At 43.7% G+C, this 22,653-nt stretch overlaps 1 protein-coding gene and 1 non-coding gene across 4 annotated transcripts in view; one reads left to right on the top strand and one right to left on the bottom strand.

Annotated features, from left to right (window-relative positions):
* BEGAIN (brain enriched guanylate kinase associated) overlaps nucleotides 1-22,653 on the bottom strand; it is a 153,488-nt gene that overhangs the window by 96,161 nt on the left and 34,674 nt on the right. For 2 of the 3 annotated variants that reach the window (XM_053373425.1, XM_053373337.1), the window contains exon 2: nucleotides 628-717. The exons of the other annotated variant lie outside the window; for it this stretch is intronic. In XM_053373425.1, the coding sequence (XP_053229400.1) occupies nucleotides 628-717 (90 nt within the window). The remainder of the gene's footprint in view (nucleotides 1-627; nucleotides 718-22,653) is intronic. 3 annotated transcript variants of the gene reach the window in all.
* On the top strand, nucleotides 12,138-12,211 carry TRNAK-UUU (transfer RNA lysine (anticodon UUU)). The gene has a single exon. It is a non-coding gene; the product is annotated as a tRNA-Lys (tRNA).

Below are 22,653 nucleotides of genomic sequence, written 5' to 3'. Positions count from 1 at the left end.
AGCACTCTAACCACTAGGCCACAATGGCTGTCCCACAGAATTGCAACTGTGAAGAGAATGGGGGTTTCTCTAGGCACCCAGAATTCTTCTAGGGAAGCCAGGACTAAAGTGCTACCATAGTTGCTTTAAATGTATGGTGTGAATGTGGCCATGATCTCAATATTGCCCTGGTTGGAAGCAGGGAGGAAGACAAAGCTAGAATGAGCTGGATTTGGTTCCATCTACTGCTAGGCCTCCTGCTTCCATCATCCTACTAATCTCACTGAGCACCAGCCACAACTACATGGAGGGTGTCTTTCGCAAGAGCAACCCAAACATGGAGCTGCTGCTGTCCATTGTGATCTTGCAGATTAATGAAGCAACATTTTCTATGAAGCAACGTTCTTGCCAACACGTATTGTGTGCTGGTATTAATTACTGCAATGTGCTGCCATGAAATCTGTGGTGAGTACATTCAAGCGGAGCTGTTGTCGGGTCCCTAATTTCCAAAACGCTGCATCTTTTATCTGAGCGGCTGGCAAATGGCTGGCAGGGGAAGAGAGGAGTTTTAAAAAAACAAAAAAACAAGCAACAGCAGAAAGTTATAAGAGAAAACATCAACTTGACAAAACATCGCTGTTTAATTACCTGTCCCAGAGGGTAGGTGAAGATTTTGCGAGCCTGCCCTGGAGAATTCTAGGTTGCCATAGGCAGGTTGGCACCCAGGAATTTCGTACCCTGCAGTATGAATAGAGGACAAACCATGGCTAGGAAATGGGTCAAAACAGACATCTGCGTGGTCACCTAGCTAAAAGCCCTGCACATAAGCAGGCAGCAAGCAGGCGGTATCCATATATTTGGATATATCAGTATATAGGATTTGCTAGTATGTCTTGGATTAGGGATGGGTGAATCTGTCCATTTGGGTTTCTCCCAGTTTCTCATTCTTCTTATCTTAAGTTCATTTCTCCACCTTTCCCCGTCATTTTGCAAAGTTTTATTTTTTTAGAAGTCCTCCCGAAAATTCATCAGCATTTTAATGCTGAATTTCTCCCGATATGCTCATTTTTGTATGCAGTTTTGCCTCATGCACACCTTTTTTTTTTGCAAAGCAATGCATTTTTATTTGTTAATTTTTACCTATATATATATATATATATGTATTTTCCTGCACACTTTATAAGAAGACACATCACTTAGAGAACTGAATTGAAAAATTCAGATATGCGAATTCTGAAGGCTGGCTATGTTTTTGCTCACAAATTGCATCAGATTGTGCAAATTTAGGTAGGTTTGCATTTAGGTTGAATTTCTCTCCCATCCCTAGTTTGGATACATACAAGATGCAAAATTAGCATGTGATTTATTCAAGCATTTTAACTTCCAACAAGATCTGCTGTCTATATCACAAAGCAGAAGTTCACAGTGCAATCCTACGCATGCCTTCTTTGATGTAAGATTCATTGAGTCCTCAGGCAAGTGTGTTTAGGATTGCAGCCTGAAGGCCTCATGCAGTTTGGAGAGCATCTCTCCTCCTCAGTCCTCTCTCCCCCCCCCCCAGCAATTAGGCTAAGAAATAAGGTCCCATCTCAAAATACATACAGCATTTCTTCCTAAGCCTAATCGCTACACAGGGTGGGGATTTGTGGGGGTATTTGTGTGTGGCAGTAGAGAAGGACCTCACACCAAATTATGCCTTCAATGCAGCAAATAGACTTGAAATCCCATTGATTTGAACAGACCATTCCCCACACATACCCATCATTATGGGGTGGAGGAGGGTGATTTTTGGAGCTGCTGGTGGTGGCAGATGGTGGATTGCACTGTATAGGATTGCAGTGTTAGGGTTAAGATAAGGGATGGGCTTATGCAACCTTTGAGCTTCTGGTGGACATCTCCCCCACCTGCCAATAATCAACCAAAGGGGTTGCAATGGGTCACTTGGATACCTCTAGGTACAGCCTGGTTGGTTTGTTTTTGAAGTCCTTTCACATGATCCACAAGAAAGGAGGCTGGTCCTGTTACTTAAGGTCCTTGGTTGGTTAGCTGGGTCCTGAAATTCTCTTATTTCCAAAATTAGTACCTTTGGGTTGGATTCAGACAATTGTTTTCTAGTACCTAATGTTTTGTCTTGCATATTACTCATGGGAACCAAGTAAAACTAGGTTTCCGAATCTGTTCAATACATGATGGACACTACAGATAATACTGACTCTTTTTGCCTTTGGGTCAGATTCTTCCCAGGCCCTCATTGAATGACTTAATCTTAAATGTGCATATATGTAAACAATTGAATGTGTGAAACTGAGTGATGGCTGTATTTTATTTATATATACCGATTTTTCCTTCCTCACTGGGATGGTGTAAGGCCTGCCAAGAGAGCATCAAGGGAAACACACTGGTGTACTGCAACCTGGTGCCCTCCAGGCATCAGCGGGGGCTGATGGGAGTTGTAGTCCAAAACCATCTGGAGGGCACCACATTGGCAAAGGCTGATGCACTGTGTCCACTGCTCCAAAGCTTTGGGGAAGGCAACCTCAAAACCTGGGGAAATCGAATTCTGCATATATCACCGACTGAGCACATCCAGCAGCAGTGGCAGAACAAGAGCTGTGATATGTTTAAGCAGAGGGAAAAGAAGAAGAAAACGAAGGCACAATGGGGACCAAACACTGAAGAAGCAAAATATATATTAAGGCAGAGCTAAAGCAGGTTGGAAACCTAACAGAACACCAACAGGTAAGCAGACATGTAACAGGAAGTACTGTATGAAAACACACCAGCGCAGCATCAACATCAAGCACCAGTCCTAGTGTTGAAGGCAATTTAACCATCTCTCTTTTGGTGCAGCTCCTTGTATTTCCACTAAAACCCTTCTGCACTGGTGAGGAAAACAGATCCCCCTTATTTTTAAGTTCTTTATTAATATATATATATCTCCACATTTTTCTTCTTTATGGTTGACATTTGTATCCCACCTAACGGTTTTGCAAAAGCAAACAAAAGCAAACAAACAAAACAAGAACAAAACATAACCTGGGGCAGGTGAGGGTGTTTAAAGAATGGATACCATTCTATTGCTAAAGGTTAAAGCAAAAACAACACCATTATAATAAAGAAAACCCACAAGCATTTGGTGGATAGCACAACCGCACGTGTTCATCACTAGGTGACACTAGATTTAGTTGCATGGGGGGCACGAAGAGTCAAGAGTTTTCCTGTTCCTGCCCTGCTCATGTTGGAGAAAGGCAACAAACTTCCTGTATGGCTCCCTGACCCGTGTGCCCTCTAAGTCAGGGGTCAGCAAACTTTTTCAGCAGGTCCACTGTCCCTCAGACCTTGTGGGGGGCTGGACTATAATTTTTTTTTTGGGGGGGGAGAACGAATTCCTATGCCCCACAAAAGACGCAGAGATGCATGTTAACTAAAAGCACACATTCTACTCATGTAAAAACATGCTGATTCCCGGACCATCCGTGGATCGGATTTAGAAGGCAATTGAGCTGCACCTGGGCCTTAGTTTGCCTACCCATGCTCTAAGCTATCCATAATGGCCACCATATTTCCCCATCAAAACACAGTGTATGGGATTCGCCTGACAGACCCCATCAACACAACCTGTGCAACAGGAATCCCCCCCCCCGCGTCTCCTCCGCACCCCTGAAATTGGCTCGAGGCAGGGTGTTGGGTGAACTCCCACAAAAGTGCATGGGAGGGGGAGAGTGGGGTCATTCTGTCTGGCAAACTTATACATGCAGAGGGAATGTTTGTACAGTGGTACCTCAGGTTACATATGCTTCAGGTTACATACGCTTCAGGTTACACTTTGCTTCAGGATGAGAACAGAAATCGTGCTTCGGCGGCGCAGCAGCAGCAGGAGGCCCCATTAGCTAAAGTGGTGCTTCAGGTTAAGAACAGTTTCAGGTTAAGTACGGACCTCTGGAACGAATTAAGTACTTAACCTGAGGTACTACTGTAATGGTGTGATGTTGAGTTCCACCTTCTGAGACTGAAATAATATTTACATGACAAATAAACTAAACATCTGTGCACTGGGGAAAAAAGTGACTTTCATTACTTACCCAAATATCACAATAGGGTGGGCCTGCTGAGTTTCGCTGTGGGGTGGGGTGTTCCAACATTCAGGCACCATCGCTGCAGAGAAGGTTAGGCCAGCCAACCTTGGTTCAGTATAGAAGCCAGGTGAAGAAGAGGACCAGTCTCCTGCACCTTTCATAGTTTTGTGGAAGAGGAAATGTGAACAAGTGTAGCTTGCTGTGCAAATTGCATTGCAACCATGTTTAGCAATCTAGTTAGTTTGCATGTCAAGCTACACCTGCTGGCGTTTCCTCTTCTACATAACTATGAAAGGTACAAGAGCCTGGTTTAATTTTTCGCCTGGCTAACCTAAAATTCAGGTCATGCTCGTGCTTGGGGCACAGTCCCACTAATGGCCTTTGCACACGAGGAAGCATTTATTAAAAGAAGCATTCCTTGAACTGCCATGTGGAAAGCCATCCAATCATGTGGAGTCCCACCTCAAGTCAAGGGCTGTTCCAAGACATTTTGCTGCCTGAGGCAGGCCAGCATATGCTGTCCAGAGACTGCTCCTTCCTCCAGCCTCGATGTGCAGCCATTCTACTCATCTAATGCCCCAAAAAGGGATCTGGAGGAAGGACTGAGCCCTGCTGATCACTTTGTTGCTGCAGCAAATTCTGTTTAAATATTGTTTGCATCCACAGAATAGCAGAGGTAGCGCAGGTGCTCAAGTGATCTCTGATGAAGGACCCTACGTCATGTTGTCCACAGGCCTCTGACAAGACCAAAAGCAAGACATAAATTCCACACAGAATATATTGTTTTGTTTTATCTCGCTTGTTTGATAAACTCAGAGACTGTGAAAAGTAATGAGGATTAACATCGGAATGATTTATGGGCACTATCGTGAAAATTATGAAAGTAGTAGAAGTATGAGATGATCAGACTCCCTCGACCTCAGAACATGGGAAGATACCTCCATTTTTTAAAATAATTTGGTATAATATTTGGACTGTTTGATTATTGAATAATATGTATAATTTGGAATATTTAATATGGTTTGAATGGATTTTTAAAGTGAAAAATTTAATAAATAGTATTTTTTTAAAAAAGACAAGCCCAAAAGCAATATCCTTCCCATGTGGTTGTTCCTCAGTAACTTCTATCCACTGAGCTTCTATATACAAGAAAATAAGAAGAGGCTTGCTCAGTGAAGCCAAAGGACCATCTAGGCCAGGATCCTCTACTCACAGTGGCTTGTGGGAAGCCTGCAAGCAGGACCTGAGTACAACAGTGCTATCACAACTACAGCCTGGAGCAACTGGTAACCAACAGCAGAGGCTGAGAATAGCCATAACAGTCATTGAGAGCCTTCTCCTCCCTTAATTTGTCTCATCCTCTTTTAAAGCCACCCAGGTTGGTGACCATCGTCAGCGAATTCTATGGTTTAACTATGTACAGTGTGAGAAAGTCCTTCTTTTTGTCCGTCCTGAATCTTCCAACATTCAGTTTCACTGGATGGCCCCAAATTATAGTACTATGGGAGAGGGAGAAATGCTTGAAGGTTCCACATCAAGCGAACTAAGGCTAAATAAGACCAAGTTGGTCATCATTCATATGTACCAATCAGCAGGTCTTCTCCTATCGCTTGCCATTTAGCTAATAGTTGGCTGTTCCGCAGCCAGGAAGTTTTATTTCTATTATGCCTAGTTAATCAGTACACAACACAATAAGGAGCCGCTAATCAGTAGGTGCTTGTACATGCTTCTGAAATGAGCACTTTGAAAGTGCACATCAGTGTTAAAACCAGACTGAGTCTTGCAAAGGTAACCGTGGCTTAGCTAATTTACCAGTTTCCAGAAGCATAAACACAGCCGCCGCCACTGCCAATAAATTCACCAGACTGTGCTCAATTCATTTAATTTTCTAAACTAGAGATGATACTTCAGAATGACTCCAGAGCACACATAACTAGCACAGTACAGAGAAGATGGGCTGGGTGGGGATACGGGAGGAAGGCATAGACCACCTGTTGACTTCAACTATCTGGCATGTTTTCACCACCATAAACTGGAAAACAGGGTGCTGATGACTCAAGACCTAAAGCTTGGGTGCTAACTGCTAAGGCAGTGCATGCCCCCACATCCAATCCAGGACACCTCAGTGAGCAGAGGGTTCAATCTTGCTCAGTTTGGCTGTATACACATGGATGTTCTGCAGGGAACATGAAAATGAAGCCAAAGTGCAACAAGAGGCTATTTGAAAGCCCTCTTGCAAAGAACCTCATACTGCTCTTTATAGAGGTTGCTGCCTACTTCTCCTTTTTCCCCTCCACCAGCCATTGCCCCACCTTTTGACACACCCAGATTATGTTGAACTGCAGGTGTCTGTGGTGTCTCTCTGTGTGGGAGGATACACGATTCAATATTCCCTTATATGTAAAGTACTTATTGGAACTCTGTTGTTCAAAATTCTTTTTCTTTTCCCTCTTGCTCATTATTAAATTATGTCTGTCTATTCCAGAGATGTAGCTTCAGGGGATTTTTTGGGGTGGGTGTGGGATTGTTCTGGCTTTGTGCATGTTTTCACATGCAGGTGCACAGACAACCCCTTAGCTGCACATAACCATTGAGAACAAAAGCAGCATAAAATTGGCATCATATTTTAGAAATATGGCTCTTTGCAATGGAATCAGCTAACAGCTACACAGTCCTAAATGACTGCAACTGTTAGCAAATTCCATTGCAAAAAGAAGAAGAAGACACAATTGCCTAGAAAATGCCCAGAAAAGGCATTTAGTACAGACAAATTACTGAGTAGGTAAGCAATAATAATCTTGAAATATCTGCAGCTACCAAAGGCAAAATGTAACTTAATAACGGGGATGAATAAACAAAGCAATTTATTATAAAGCCAAGATCCTTTTCTCAGTCTGGCTTTAGAAGACAAGGCTGCAATTTTAAAGGCCTCGCATTGCATTCCGTGAGTGCCAGACAGTTTTGACTCTTAATGGAAAATGAATAGTGAGAGGCAACTTCAACAAAGACTAAATATCTTATGTGAAATATTCACAAGAAAGGGGTCTCTAATGTGTTGGGTTTGGGGCCCGGGTTTATCTGCTCAATGCCCTCCTCTGTCTTGATCACCTGTGTGTGTGTGTGCAGGACTGCTTGTGGGATCACAAATGAGCAGGGATTACATGGAGTGATCAACTGTATAATGTAGCCCCTCCATATTAAATACCCCCTGTATGAGTTCCATCAGGGATGAAGACCCTTTATTGCCACCTGTTTGCTTCCTGGTTCATGCACAGAAACCAGATGAATCTTAGTTCAGCATTGAAAACAGGGCCAAATCCACCCTATAAATCACTTTAAACATTCATGGCGTCCCCCAAAGGATTATGGGAAGTGTATTTTGTTAAGGGTGCTGAGAGTTGTCAGGAGGCCTGTCTTCCCCTCGTAGAGCTACAATTCTCTGAGGGGTCTAATTCACAATCCCTTTTCAGAATTCTTGAAATTATAGCTCTGGGAGGGGGATAACAACTCTCAGCACTCAATGAGGACATGGAGCAGGAGCAGTGATAGAGTGTGGCCTGAGGAAAGTCCTTAGGGTGGATACAGGCCTTAGAGGCTATGTTTGACCTGAGATTCCTCACCCGCTTTCAAGCATTATAGCAACTCCAGACCCAAGTACGGGTTGGAGAGCCAGTGTGGTGTAGTGGTTAAGAGCGGTAGACTCGTAATCTGGGGAACCGGGTTCGCTTCCCTGCTCCTCCACATGCAGCTGCTGGGTGACCTTGGGCCAGTCACACTTCTCTGAAGTCTCTCAGCCTCACTCACCTCACAGAGTGTTTGTTGTGGGGGAGGAAGGGAAAGGAGAATGTTAGCCGTTGGAGACTCCTTAGGGTAGTGATAAAGCGGGATATCAAATCCAAACTCTTCTTCTTCTTCTTCCTACCCCTCATGAGGAAATTTGACTTGCAACTTGACAATCACCTGACATCACAATGACATCAGCGGATGGGCTGAGCTCCGTCATGGAGTTGGCCATACAGCCATTCCAGACATACATCTACCTGCACCATAAGATGGCAGGTGTGGGGAACTGGTAGGCATAGCAAGCCAAATTGGGACCCAGATTTGGCCCATCGGCCAGTAGTTCCCAACCCATGCTTGCTTTATAGATCACCCAAAGTTTCTTTATGCCTCTCTTCTTTATCTCAGCGGTACTGGTGACATGCTTTGCTAAACGAGACTTTAAATAATTGCTCCTAAGTGAACCAATGCTGAGAGATGCACTGTGCTGTAATAAATGTGGCATATATATATATATATATATATATATATATATATATATATAACCCACCCAAAGGGATTAAATAACTTCCTGTCAGAGATAATCAGTGTCAGTTGTACCCACACTAATCCAATTCAAAAGTGTAAGGCTGAGAGATAATGAGCAATTACATGACTTATTTATTTGCCTGGCATATTAGAAATATGAAAACGAAGCTACCAACGTTGCGAAATTACACTGGAAATGGTTTCATCTCCAGCAAAAGTGGGTTTGGAGGGGGGAAGAATCTGACACAATCCAGAATTAATTCTCATCTGGAAGAAGGTCGTTTCCTTGAAAAGCCAACTGGGTGGGGGAATTGCAGTTTGACGAGAACCCCGTTTAGAAACCAGCACTTGCTGAATCAGTGTAGGCACCTATTTCTATATGAGCAATATTTTTATTTTGTCTTTGGTATGAAGCTGGTGAGATTTCCTGTAGGGAAAGGGCTTCCTTCTATAAATAGACCTGCAAGTGCTGAATATACTGTATTTCAGATTAGAAATAAGGGAGCTTTTTTATTACACTGTGGCACGATAATGCAATTTGTCTTCCCCACTTCCCTCCCCTCCTCAACCTCATTATTGATTCACTTTTAGTATTTTTCTATGCTGCAAAGCATGCTTGGGATTTTCTCAACCCCCCCCTGCTGCAGATAAGATAACCAAGGGAAGTTCCAGAGTCAAGCGAGGCCTTGATCAATGCAATGGCCGTGTGACATTTTGCTGTGACACCCATAATAGGGTAGTTCATCATCTTTGGGGGTGTTCCTGGGCCACATGTGCGCAGCCCCCGTGTGTGGTCAGCAGGGCAGTCATTTATGCATTGCCAAGGAAGGGAAATTAGCTAGCATAAAACAAGGCGGAAATCTGCATCAAATTTACATCTGATTATTTGTATATATACATGCACATTTAGAAATAATACCTGGGGGGAGGGGGCAGTACACCATTTGTTTTGTTGGTTAAAGCTTATCTTTTTCCCTGTTGGGTTGCCACCCTTAACCCTACTGGATTCCTACCAATCCAAATGGAAAGCTACACTGCATGAAAAGCTAAGAGCCTTGGGGTTTTCCCCACAGGCCCTGATAGCTGTAGGTTATGAGAAAGCTAGAGCAATAGTCCGCCAACGAATTTGGGATGTGGAACTGCAATGCCACGTGAGCGAGATGAATAAACACCCAGCAATAAAAGATAATGGGTGAGGATTTACCCCAGCAAATTATTTGACAAAATTACAAATACAGTGGTACCTCGGGTTAAGTACGTAATTCGTTCTGGAGGTCCGTTCTTAACCTGAAGCACCACTTTAGCTAATGGGGCCTGCTGCTGCTGCCACGCTGCCAGAGCACGATTTCTGTTCTCATCCTGGAGCAAAGTTCTTAACCCGAGGTAATATTTCTGGGTTAGCAGAGTCTGTAACCTGAAGCATATGTAACCCGAGGTACCACTGTACCTAAATACAGATGGTCATTTACCCTCGCAAGATTCAACGTGCTGCCATCTGCCTTATTGCAGGGCAGATTCGAGGGTAAACTATATGCAGAATGAGTCTGCCCCTGCGGCTTGATGGAGGTAGAAACTGTCTCTCATGCCTTGTTACGCTGCCGTTTCTACGGGGATATACGCTCGGTATTTATTACCCCTGCTGTGCAAAAATCTCCAAATGAATCCGAACTTCAATGTCTAAAATCCCTGGTAGAGGACAAGAATCCTGAGATCACATTAAGGGTAGCCAAATTCTATGTGATTGCCATAAAACTTAGGGAACAAGCTGTGCTATCATAATGATTAATGCCTTAAAGGTTAATTTTAGGTTATATTTTAGTGACTAAGTTTTAATTTATATACCGTATATTTTTAAACTGTTGCTATATCTGTATTGCCCCTGTTATACATAATTGCAAATTCAAATGTATCCCTATCGTGTTTTATGACTTCCTTGATATTGTACGTGGGCTGGAACTGGTCTGTGACCGAAATAATAAATTCATTCATGCATTTGCTTTGTATGCAGAAGGTCTCAGGTCCAATCCCTGGCACTTCCAGGTGAGGCTGGGAGAGAAGCTTAACCTTCTGAAGCGGCTCCACGCTTGTGGAATGCTCTCCCCAGAGAGGCTCGCCTGGCACCTTCCTTGTGTATCTTGAGGTGCCAGGCAAAAACATTCCTCTTCTCCCAGGCCTTTGGATAATTTAGGGGTCAGCAAACTTTTTCAGCAGGGGGCTGGTCCACTGTCACTCAGACCTTCTGGGGGGCCAGACTATATTTTGAAAATAATAATAATAATAATAATAATAATAATAATAATAATAATAAAAAAAAAACACACATTCCTATGCCCCACAAATAACCCAGAGATGCATTTTAAATAAAAGGACACAATCTACTCATGTAAAAACACGCTGATTCCTGGACCGTCCACGGGCCGGATTTAGAAGGTGATTGGGCCGGATCCGGCCCCCGGGCCTCAGTTTGCTTAGGTAAAGGTAAAGGAACCCCTGACCATTAGGTCCAGTCATGGCTGACTCTGGGGTTGCGGCGCTCATCTCGCTTTATTGGCCGAGGGAGCCGGCGTACAATGTGCAGGACTCTTCATGTTCTGGAGGTTAGTGGAGGAGGAGAGCTAGTTGGAACGGAACTGTCCAGTTGCTGAGTAAAAAAAGCAGCTTCTGCCTCCTCTCTGTCAGAGTCTGTACTCACATTGAGACTCTCAGCATCCTGCCCTGTCCCGGAATGTCTTCTTTCTCCTGCCCACCGCCCATCCCCGTGTTCACTCAAACCTCCTGCTTCTAGCACCTCCCAGTTTGTCTCTTCTGCAAACTGGTCCCCTGTATCCCACCATCACTGTCCTGGGTCTAAGTCTTCTTCCTCTGTGTCATCCCTGGGGTGGGCAGTGCCAACCACTCCTCCTCATCCAGCCAGTCCCTGACACGAGCCCTAGCAGGCCAGTCTCCACTGCAGTTAGGTGATTCTGGACTTAATAGTCTCATTCCAAACACACACACGGGTCTAACTCTGTATAAGGCTTATGTTCCTAGCGATTATAAATGCCAACTCAAGAGACTCTCCTAGAGCTGCCTTGGCACCCTTAAAGTTCAGTTGTTGCCTTGGAGTAAAGCCGAAAATCTGTGTTCAGTTAAACATGCAGAATGCATTCATTTCCCCCCTCCAGGGATTATATCTACCCACTTCCTCTGAGTACTGAATGCGGAAGCCGACGGCTCCTTTTATGACTGGGATGGGTTCCTAGAGTTGCTTTTGTTGCGAGGGTGTATTTTTGGAATAATATTCAAAGGGGGAGTGGAAGCAATGTAAGAAGGAAAGACAAAGGAGAGGGAACAAATACCACCAGTGTGAACAACAAGCCCTGAATATGGGTAGAAGCCAAGGCAACTCAAGGCATTCAGTAACCAAGGCACTGGCTTGGCTTAGACGTTTCTCCTCTACAGATGTGATTTCCTTTTTTATTATTAAAAAAAGTAACAAATAGTAATTAAGCATTACAGAGCTAAACAGAGAGAAAAAGAGTGTGGTGTTCAAGTCTTTTCAGTAACAGTGAGTATATCACTTTGGGTGGTCTCCAACTGACATGTTCCATCAGCACCAGGATTTATCCTCGGGCAACAGAATTTACCTCCTCCTGCCTCCGTGTCCCTTCTAAATCTGTTCTAGGGGTTCCTCCAACCTGCCCCATTAACATATATGGGGAGGGTTCAGGGCATGTGTGTGTGTGTGTTGTCTTTGTGGGAGGAGAGTTCCATTGCTTAAGTGTAAATCCTTACACCTGGGGTAGCTCAGTTGGTAGAGAATGAGACTTTTAATCTCAGGGTTGTGGGTTCAAGCCCCACACTGGGCAAAAGATTCCTGCCTCGCAGGGGGGTTGGACTAGATGATCATGGGCAGGGCTTTCCCCCCCAACCAGCACTCCCTGGAACTCATTTCTGGAACGTCTCAGGTGGACACCATTGCCATTATAAGAGAACAAGGGAGGCGATCACGGTGAGTTCAGGCACCTCTTTTTCTATCACTGATCCTCATGGTCTCTTCCAACTCTACAATTCTATGATGCTATGATGGAATGCATTGGTTGGGTGCTGCCATTTGTACTCAAAGTGCTTTCCGTATTCAAAACATGACACATGCTGCAGTCCTTATATTGATCCTGCAAGGAAGTCAGTATTACTATTCTTCCTCACATCTCCCACCCCGTCTCCTTACTGCTCCTTCACCTCACCTGGCCCCCTCACATGGCCTTCAACTCCGCATCCCTTACCACTCCATTCTCAAGCTCCTTCCTGCCTACATTTCTGGGGCTTAAACTGCTATGGGGCCCCTTTGCAAGCAGCAATAAGGTCTGGGTTTGTTCCACAGCAGATCGTCACAGCTTTACTACATCTGTGCTACTGACTCTCAAACCTTGGGATTGTTGAAATATATACAAAATAATAATAATAATAATAATAATAATAATAATAATAATAATAATAATAGAATTGTGCCCTGTGACTAGACAAATTTAAGCAATGTGGACTAAAGTAACTTCTGGGGCCCTCCGGGATTAGGGGCCCTGAAATTTAAGCTTCATTAGTTTCATAGTAGATCTGCCCTGCTCTACAGTTGGTTCCAAACTCCCCCATTCTTCACTCCTATTCCCAGCAGTGATGTATGGAAGTGAAAGCTGGACCATAAAGAAGGCTGATCACCAAAGAATTGATGCTTTTGAATTATGGTGCCGGAGGAGACTCTCGAGAGTCCCATGGACTGCAAGAGGATCAAACCGATCCATTCTTAAGGAAATCAGCCCTGAGTGCTCACTGGAAGGACAGATCCTGAAGCTGAGACTCCAATACTTTGGCCACCTCATGAGAAGAGAAGACTCCCTGGAAAAGACCCTGATGTTGGGGAAAATGGAGGGCACAAGGAGAAGGGGACGACAGAGGACGAGATGGTTGGATAGTGTTCTCGAAGCTACCAGCATGAGTTTGACCAAACTGCGGGAGGCAGTGGAGGACAGGAGTGCCTGGCATGCTCTGGTCCATGGGGTCACGAAGAGTCGGACACGACTAAATGACTAAGCAACAACAACATTCCCTCAAAGCTTGTCCCAGTTCCAAGGTTCTGCTTCTGCTGCTCTTCTGAGATGAGAAAGGAGTGAAAAGGAAAAAGTCTTTCTCCCCTTTGCCTCATTCTCCACCATCAACAAAAGAAAAAGCTTCTGTCGAGTGAAGGGGAGAAATATTTTCTCCTCTTCATTCCCATCTACTCTACGAGCATCCTTTTTACATGTCTGAAGAGTTGGCTGAGTACTGATGTGGTGTCATAGGAACAACTGATCAGTGATGCCTCTAGAAGAAGGGCTAAGGCTTTCTTCTCTCAGCTGGCTGGAAGCCACACCTTCCCAGAGGTAGGAGAACAAAAGGCTAGTGGCTAGTCTGGGTTAGGTGCTGAGATCTAGGAAAACACAGAGGCTGCACTTGCTCAAAGCTATGGCTTTGAGAGCCTCCCTGGAAACGCAGTGAAGGAGCAAGATTTGTTAATGCTATGAACCCTGCTGTCTTCTGCTCAGCTTGTATATACATGTGTGCGTAAATAAAATCATTTATCAAAAAGATACCACAGTCTTCTGTGACCTTCATTCCAAGGAAACTGAACCTAAGGTATATGTCTCTCACTGTTCAAAGATTGGAGTGTGTGTAACAAATGCATTTTTTTAGATTAAACTTATTTTGTCACATAACACAGAAAAATGCCCCTAGGTGACTTACAATTTAGAAAAATAATAATACAAGAGATATAAAACTTTTAAAACAGAGTCATGACAATGATAAACCCATCACAAACTCTGAAATATTCAAGCAGTTACCACTGGCCACTAAAACTTTTTGAAATCTAAAATGCCTTGGTGAGAACGAAAGCCTGAAAGCTGCACCACAAAATTCAAAGAAGTGTGTGTTCTGAAAGCTATCCGCCTTCTGATCTTATGCAATAGTCCAGGTGGTACGAATTAGGCAGCTTCCTTTAAAAATGCAGATGGAACAAAATTCTCCTCCATCTGGGCCACCTGATAGTAGGAGATGGGGGAGATGGTGGTTCACGTCACATTTTAAGGCAAACTTACAGTAGCTAATTTGCACTTCCGAAGACAATTTGCAAACTGACACACAGCCTTCCTTTTAAAGTCACGCTTCTCTGAATTTTACAATGCCGAAACAATGTGTAAAAAGGAAGAATATGGTGCTGGATAGTGTGAACAAAAATGCATGTATTCGTGAAAATAAAATTGCACAATATTACTATATTCATTATACCTCTTCTCATCCTCTGCAATGATATGGAAATCTTGAGTTGTTCTAGAGTGTGTGTGTGTGTGTGGGGGATGATGGTCAACCTCAAGAAATATTTGGAGACAATTTTGCAAAGTAGCCTTCTTTTTCTGCTTTTGTACATGCGGTGGGGGTTGGGGAAGAAAAATCTCAGAAAGCTTTTCAGATAAATGTTTTGGTTCGGCTTGGAAAGATCTGCTCGGTTGCTACTGCAGCGTTCTGTCCAGTTATCTAATGCAATACCATAGCTTTGCCAAGAAATTAATCAAACGGAAGTGCCCCAGTCCATCAGAAATCCTGAAAACCTGTTTCTTGCATGTCCTTGACATTTGTCAAAGGGTATAACATGCAAATACTCTTAGCAAACATTAGTTATTCTTTTTAGATTTTTTAATTTTATTTTAAAAGATGCCATCTGAAAAAGAAAGAAAGAAAAGATCCCAGCAGGTGTGAGCAATCACTGTACAATTAATTCCATTATGAACTAACTGAATTATCTTCCCTTCCATCCTTTAAGCCCACTGTTGTCGAACATGTCACATTTAATAATTAAAAACCCCTGCAAATTCAGGTAAAGTTTAAAGCCACCTGGCTAAGTCGCGTCAGCTGCTCCTTTGTGCTTTCTGCTCAAATTCAAAGACAGCTTTGCAGCAAAAGAGAAGCATCAATCCTTTTTCTTTCTCATGCATATAAAATCTGGCGGGCGTGGAGCCTTTGATGTACATTATATAAAAAAAAACTTAAAATGACTATATTAGAGCAACATTTAAATTTAAATGTATTTAAATTTAATGCAATGACACACAGCCTCCCCACATTTGATAGAGAGCTTCTCGGAAAGTTCTGTCTGGTTACAGAAAAGACGGAGCGAGTTAAAGGCAGAGTTTCTATTGCGATCTGTAAAGTGGCATCATGCTGTTGGTTTTCTCTCTTTTTCTGAGTTTTATTTATTTATTAACGTTCTTATGTTACATCGGTAAACATTATCATATTACATCGCAAGGCTTACTATAATATAATTTTCAGCATGTATGCAAAGTTTATACACAAAGTTTATATACCTAAAGAAAAGAAACAAGGACAAAAAACTATTCCAAAATCATATATGTACCAACACTTTGGACTTCCTGTCTATCCCGTTGTATATTCCTTTTTTACAAATGAATGTACTCTTATTATTGTATATTTCTTTACATTTTATCTAATACATTCCTATATCAATATGTACCCTTGGTCTTATTTCTCAGCTCAGTCTCTCTCCAACGTCAATCGAATGCTAGCATAGATAGAGAACCTTTACTGTATTTTTGAACATATATCTTATATCTATCCCACTTTCCCATAAAATTTTGTTTTGAATTGCCTCTCAGGCTATTTGTCCACTGCGCCATTTCAGCAAATTCTTGTAGCATGTTTGGCATCATGCTGATAGTTTTCAGCTACCTGATGGTTCATGGGGAAACAACTCTTTGTCCCAGGATGGGGACTCTCAGTCCTGGTGCCAAATTTGGCTGTCTAGGTCTTCTTCTTGGGACTTTCCCTAGTTCACATCCCTTACTGACCTTCCTTCACAATCCTGGCTGGGATGTCAAGCCCTGCTAGCTGCTTTAAGACTTTAGATGACTCGAAGCTGTGGCTGAGACAACGCCTCCCCAAATTCAGCTAGCAGGGTCCACTGAGAGCTCTCCAGGGTCCTGCTTTTTGACTGGTCTTGGACCTTATCTGACAGAGCCTCTGGTACTCAGTGCCAGTTCCCCTGTGGTCTCCAAGCAACGGGAGAAAGAGGACAACTGATATCCCTGCTCTCCCTTCCCAACTGAATATGGACATACTCAGGTGGGCACTGCTGCAGTGAAGCCTTCTCTAGCAACTACTGGTGGTGTATTTACTAGTAATGATTCAGAGTCCAAGAGAAATTCAGCACCTGCACTTCCCTTCAAATACGGGGTTCGAATCAAAGGTTGAATGAGACAGAGGATGCTCTTCCACCCAGATACCTCCTGTATCCCCTGAAAAACCTCTCTGGAGAGCTGCAGATCTTCTTGAATGGTGTGGACTTCGTTATGGGGAACAGCTGTGAGAGGAGCAATTTGGGCAGAGTCAGATAGAGGAACTTTGAGTGAGTAGGACCCCACTAATGCAATATTCCTCTGCCTGACTTTGGGTAGTTCCTCCATACCACTGCTACCTCTGACACAGTCCACACCATTCAGGAGGGGTGAGTGTGTGCAGGGAGTGCGGGGGGTGAGGGCTGCAAGTGGCCTACTGTTTCTGCAACCCTGGAATTCAACGCTCCTCAAAACACTGCCAAAGACATGTTGGTGAAGAAGACAGAAAATCAAAATGGTGGTAAAAATAGAACAGCAAAACTAAGCAAGCAACAATTAACTATACAGTGGTACCTCAGGTTAAATACTTAATTCGTTCCGGAGGTCTGTACTTAACCTGAAACTGTTCTTATCCTGAAGCACCACTTTAGCTAATGGAGCCTCCCACTGCCACTGCGCTGCCGGAGCAAAGTTCTTAACCTGAAGCACTATTTCTGGGTTAGTGGAGTCTGTAACCTGAAGCGTATGTAACCTGAAGCGTATGTAACCCGAGGTACCACTGTACTGTAATGCACCCCACACCCTGGGGTGTTATGGTTCCCTCTATGATAGAGGCCACTATGTTGGTTTACGCTGGTGTAGACCAGGTCTATGCACATTTCAGTTCATACCGGCAGACTGTGTGTGTGTTAACATATGGGTCCGAGCAGCTGATCGCCTCTAAAGTAGCTCTGTACTAACTACCCACATCCTTCAGCAATTCCTGGTTCTTTTTTGTTTTTCCCTCAATAGGAATATCTGAATTGTTTCCACAGATGTCACAGAATAGGGTATTTTGTTAGCTTTCAAAGGGTGAAACAAAACAGAGGACATTAATCATGAGCAGTGCTTTGCAGCTAATGCACTTGTCTCAGAGAATCATCTGGTGGTAGATTGAGAGATGAGAGGGAGGAAATTGAAAGATTAAAAGTTGGGAGAATAAAATGGAAAATAACAATTAATGAAGTTGCTGGCTGATTATAAGCTGCAGACATTACTGGCTTAAAATGTGCATTTCAAAGATTTTAAGAAATGTTATGTGTATTACTGATAAAGCAATCTTCAACAGTTCAGATTTAATATATATTAATTTCCAAGGATCAAAATATTGATAGAATTTATCCTTTCCATCTCTTTAATCTTCAATTTATTGTTCTTTCATATATATATATATATATATATATATATATATATATATATATATGCCATCTGCCAAGAAAGTTCTCCCTGAGCTGCTGTCAGCTTGGTTACTGTTATCTTAGCATATGCTTTCCTCTCAGAGAGCTGGGTGGTAATCTAAGAAAGGAACTCATAGGCTGAAAAACCATCAGAGTTATTGCTGTGATTTTCTAAACACAGACAGAGCTGATGATACTACCGCATTGGCAATTTCAGTGCATAGTCTCCCGCTGGTCTCCTTTTCATTCATTCTGACCTGACAGGTTAAATAAGAATGAAAACTGAAACCTAAATGTATGGTAATATTTCATAGTTACGGAGTAAACTTTATACAACCAGTGGTCTAGGGTGTGGAGTGCATGAAATGGTGCAGGGTGGAGTGGTCCTGATCAGTGTCCTAGTCAGATAGCCAACCATGCCCTCTTACAGAATCCTCCTTTCATTCCTCCACCTCTTCTGTACCCCTATACAAAAAACACTCAAAACTGTGGTCACCAAGTCTCTCTTTGGACCGTTTTAGCTGTCCCTCACCCTTTACATTCCCCCTCCAGTGTGCAAAACTGTTCTCTATCCAGAGCATAAAATTGATCAAATTCCATGTATGTTGAGTCCTCTTATAGTTGTTACTTAATGTTCCAATTGTAGGATTGCTTTTGATTCAGTATTCTGGGATCCCCAACCTGATTCAATATTCTGGGGTCCCCAATATTTTCAGTTCCAAGGAATATCTAGTTTTTAAACATGAACAAGTGTCTTTTCCTGAACAACCAGCCACTTGTTTTAGTATTTTCCATGAATTTCATGGAAACTCGGCTTTCGTCAGAAGTTCATAATTCAAATTATTGAGTTCCCTTACTTGAGAGCAGTCACGGAAACAAGCCCTGAAGGAGTGGGATCTCTTACAATGTTTATCCAGAGATTGTGAGGGAATTGTGGGAAAGTCAGTACCTGTATTTACTGCAAAGAAACTTGGGAGTGAAGCGTTAATATGAGTGAGAACTCACTGGTTTTAGAGACCCCCAGCACTCCGCATGTTTGACCACGCTCACACTTTGCAAAGTGTGTGTGTGTTGTAGGAGGGAATCTATAGCCCTCCAGATGTTGTTAGATTAAAGCTCACATAATCCCCAACATGCCACAGAATGGAAGATGGCAGGATCCCCAAGGATGTGCTCTATGGGGAGGTGACTTCAGGCCCCAGGCCCCTTGGCAGACCAACTCTGTGTTACAAAGATGTCTACAAATCTGACATGAAGGCTGGCCACATCAACCCCACCATGTGGGAATCCCTTGCAGATGACATTCAGTCAGGTTGTGCCTCCACAGCAGTGACCGGAGGAGGAATGACCGCTGGGAGGAATGCAGGGAGAAGAAACGCCCTGTTGCATCTGCAGCAGCACAACCAGATGTGTTCATCTGTCTCAGCTCCAACAAAACATGTCTCTCCTACATTGGTCTCTACAGCCACAGCAAGCGCTGCAACCTCCCAACACTTTGACTTCACCTCCAAAAGCACATTCCTCCATTGCATTCCAAGTCAGATGGATGCCATCTTGCTGGCTGGAGCTGTTGAAGTCCAACATCATTTGGGTGACCTCAAGCTCCCCATCCGTGATGCAAAGCCTTTGTGAAACACCTCTAGGCATCTCTTTTTAGCAGGCCTCGATGAACCCGCATGCTACTGTGTTAAGTTGTCTTGGAGAAAGGATGTCTTGTCACCAACTGATGGAATCATAGCACTTTCATTGCTGCTAATAGCTGTTAGGCGCATGTAGTGCTTGAGAGGAATCAGCCTCTGTGTCTAACAAGACTGATATAGTACCTGTGCTCCTTTAATGTGCCCCTTAAGTGCATTAGGAGCATGTAAATGTTGGAGAAACTAAATGAGCCAAGCTCAAATACCCATTGCAGAGAACACACTATGAATGCAAGTGAGCTACTGACACTATGTCATTTGCCATCTTCCCAAGCTGAGGCTGCGAAACGCTGAATATTCAGAACCACGGGCTTCTTTCCCGTTTAAGAGACCCACACAGAGGCACACACCCCATTCTTCAACCATGGAAGCATCCAGTTATGGTTAGTTGCTTTATAAGGGACACCTGTAGCTTCCAACAGCACCGAACCATGTTCAGAGCAGCATCAGCAGTAGCAGTTTGCTAATTTAGTTAACAGAGCTTCCAAGATTCCACTTCTGCACATTGTAGAACATAGGAAGCTGCCTTGGGACAAGCTGAACTATGAGATCATCTGGCCCTGTATTGTCCAATTGGACTTAGAATGGCTGTTCAGAGTCTTAGGCAGAGGTTCTTCCCATTACCTGCTCTCTGCCCATAGCAGGGGTGCCATATCACCCTCAGGATTGTGGGGGCCCATCACCATAACACATCATATTCACATGCCTGCACAGGTGATGTCACATCCACTATGTGCAGGAATGTGCATGTGACGTCGTATGTCCGTGTTGTGATGGCCAACATCAGCTCCTCTTCCCCCTCTTCTCCCCAGTGACTGAGGCACCCTTTTCTGCTGGGAGGGGTTCGGGCTCTGAGGCAGAGAGACTCTGACTGCGCATCTGTAGCCCCCTCCCCAGAAAAGGGTGCCTTGCTCGCTGGTTGTGGAGGGCGGAGCTGAACTGCTGCCGCCGCCTGCTGCCTCATTGACTTTGTGGGTGCCCAGCTCCCATGATGATATTATTGTGGGTGCCAAAGCACCCATGGCCCCCTGAAGTTGCCTCCTATGCCCCATAGTAACAGGAGATTTCAGGTGGCAAACTTGGGATCTTCTATAGGCAAAAGCATGTTCTCTCATCCACATAAGCAGGAAGGAATAATTATTGCAATATGAAGGGTACCTACTTATCAAGTATGGCATTTTTTTTGCTATAAACTATATTGTGTTTCAGTAACATAAGAACATGAGAAGAGTCTGCTTGGGTCAGGTCAATGGTTCATCTAGTCCAGCATTCTGGTCTCACAGTGCCCAACCAGATGCTAGAAGGAAATCCTCAAGAAGCAGCCTATCATGAGAGCATTCTCCTGTCCTGTGGTTTGCAGCAACTGGTATTCAGTAGTTATGTGAAGAAGTACTTCCTCTTATCTCTCCTGAATAGCCCAGAACTTTTCCTCTTGCTCTGACAGTGTTATGAAAGCAAAAGTGTAACATCTCTCAGTCTGCTTTCTCCATGTCAAGCTTAATTTTGATAACACACCACTGCCATGTTCACAGTCGTGCACAGAGATGTCAAGAACTCAACCCAAGACCTACTCAGGGTGTCCGTGCATCCTATTTTACAGAGCACAATCTCAGTGTGAAGATTTCTCAGAGGACAGATCTCTGTTTGTAGGAGCCCTCTATGTGAAAAGTTGTCCGATCTTGGTTGGGTTTAAAGATAAAGGACCACAAGGGAGAGCCTTGAAGCTGCTCCTTGACCGCTAAGTAGTAGTTGAACAGCAGATAGAGCAGGCACACAACTCACTTACTCACAGTCTCCCCCATTATGGCAGAATGCACCACAGTTCTTTTCAATGATAGTAATGATTTACAAATTTCCATCTGTGCATATACATTAGCATATGCAAATGCTATGCAAATCTATGCCCCATATTTTGTTATCTATTGCTGGTAGTTACAGACAGGGGAGGAATTTGTTTCAGCTTGCATGTAAAGCCAAATCTATCCCATTTGCACTTTCCAGAACAACATGAGAAGCAAAAGACAGCCATCCTTCAAAATCTGCACTTATTGGAGGTTTGCAAGGCATGTCTGAGGGGAAAGTGTGCATATAAAAAAATAATGAAAAGAACATACAAAAATGCATTATATTAGGAGAAAGTGTGTGTGTGTGTGTGTATGCCAAAACTGCAAATGAAAATGTGTGCAGCAGAAATCCACACTAAATTGCTTACGAATTTTCATATATATTTTTTAAAAAAACCAAGTCCAACAAATTGCAGCAGAAATGCAGAGAACTGAATTTAGGATTAGGAAAAATAATGAGAAACTGAGATAACTGAATCTGACAGATCCACCCACCCATCCCTATTGGCAATTTCCTTTCATCATAATGTATGCATGACCACCCTAAACCTTCTCTATGCAAGGGTCTGCACCACTGACCTTTCAAAAATAAGGAGACACACACACTCTCTCTCTGGTCCCACTATAATTCGAAAGACTGGCAGGTGGGCTCCTTCAGTAAGAAGCTCCAGGGAAGGAAAGTTCACACTGAACTTGGAAGTTCACCCCTATGCCTGTCTTTTACTCTACACCAACTTCTAGAAAGCTACTTTCTCCATGGCATTATTTAAGCTTTACAATTAGCATTTGGCAGGAGAGGGGGGATTGTTCCCCTGAATTTCATGTGCAATTTCAACTTCTCTGTACCCTGGGGGTCCTTGTAGGTGGCGAAGAGGGGCTTGTTGCAGTCGATGACGAACATCTCGTGGCCCCTCTCATCCCGGTACTCCTCCAGCTGGGCAAAGGTGGTAGGCCCATCCGAGTAGTCGTTGACGTAGAGGATGTTCTTCTCCTTTTTGGCCTTTTTCCGCTTGCGGTGCTTCCGGTAGATCATGATGACCAGGAGGAGGGCACCAGGGCCAGGAGGGAGATGGCCACGGCGATGGCCGTTTGCGTGGCCATGCTGAGGGCGTTGAAGTCCATGCTCTCCATGTCGTAGAGGGGCTCCTGGCTGATGTCCACAGAGGCCG

The sequence above is a fragment of the Podarcis raffonei genome, chromosome 1 (assembly GCF_027172205.1).
Source record: "Podarcis raffonei isolate rPodRaf1 chromosome 1, rPodRaf1.pri, whole genome shotgun sequence".
NCBI classification, from domain to species: Eukaryota; Metazoa; Chordata; class Lepidosauria; order Squamata; family Lacertidae; genus Podarcis; species Podarcis raffonei.
This window is presented reverse-complemented; position numbering and strand designations above follow the sequence as displayed.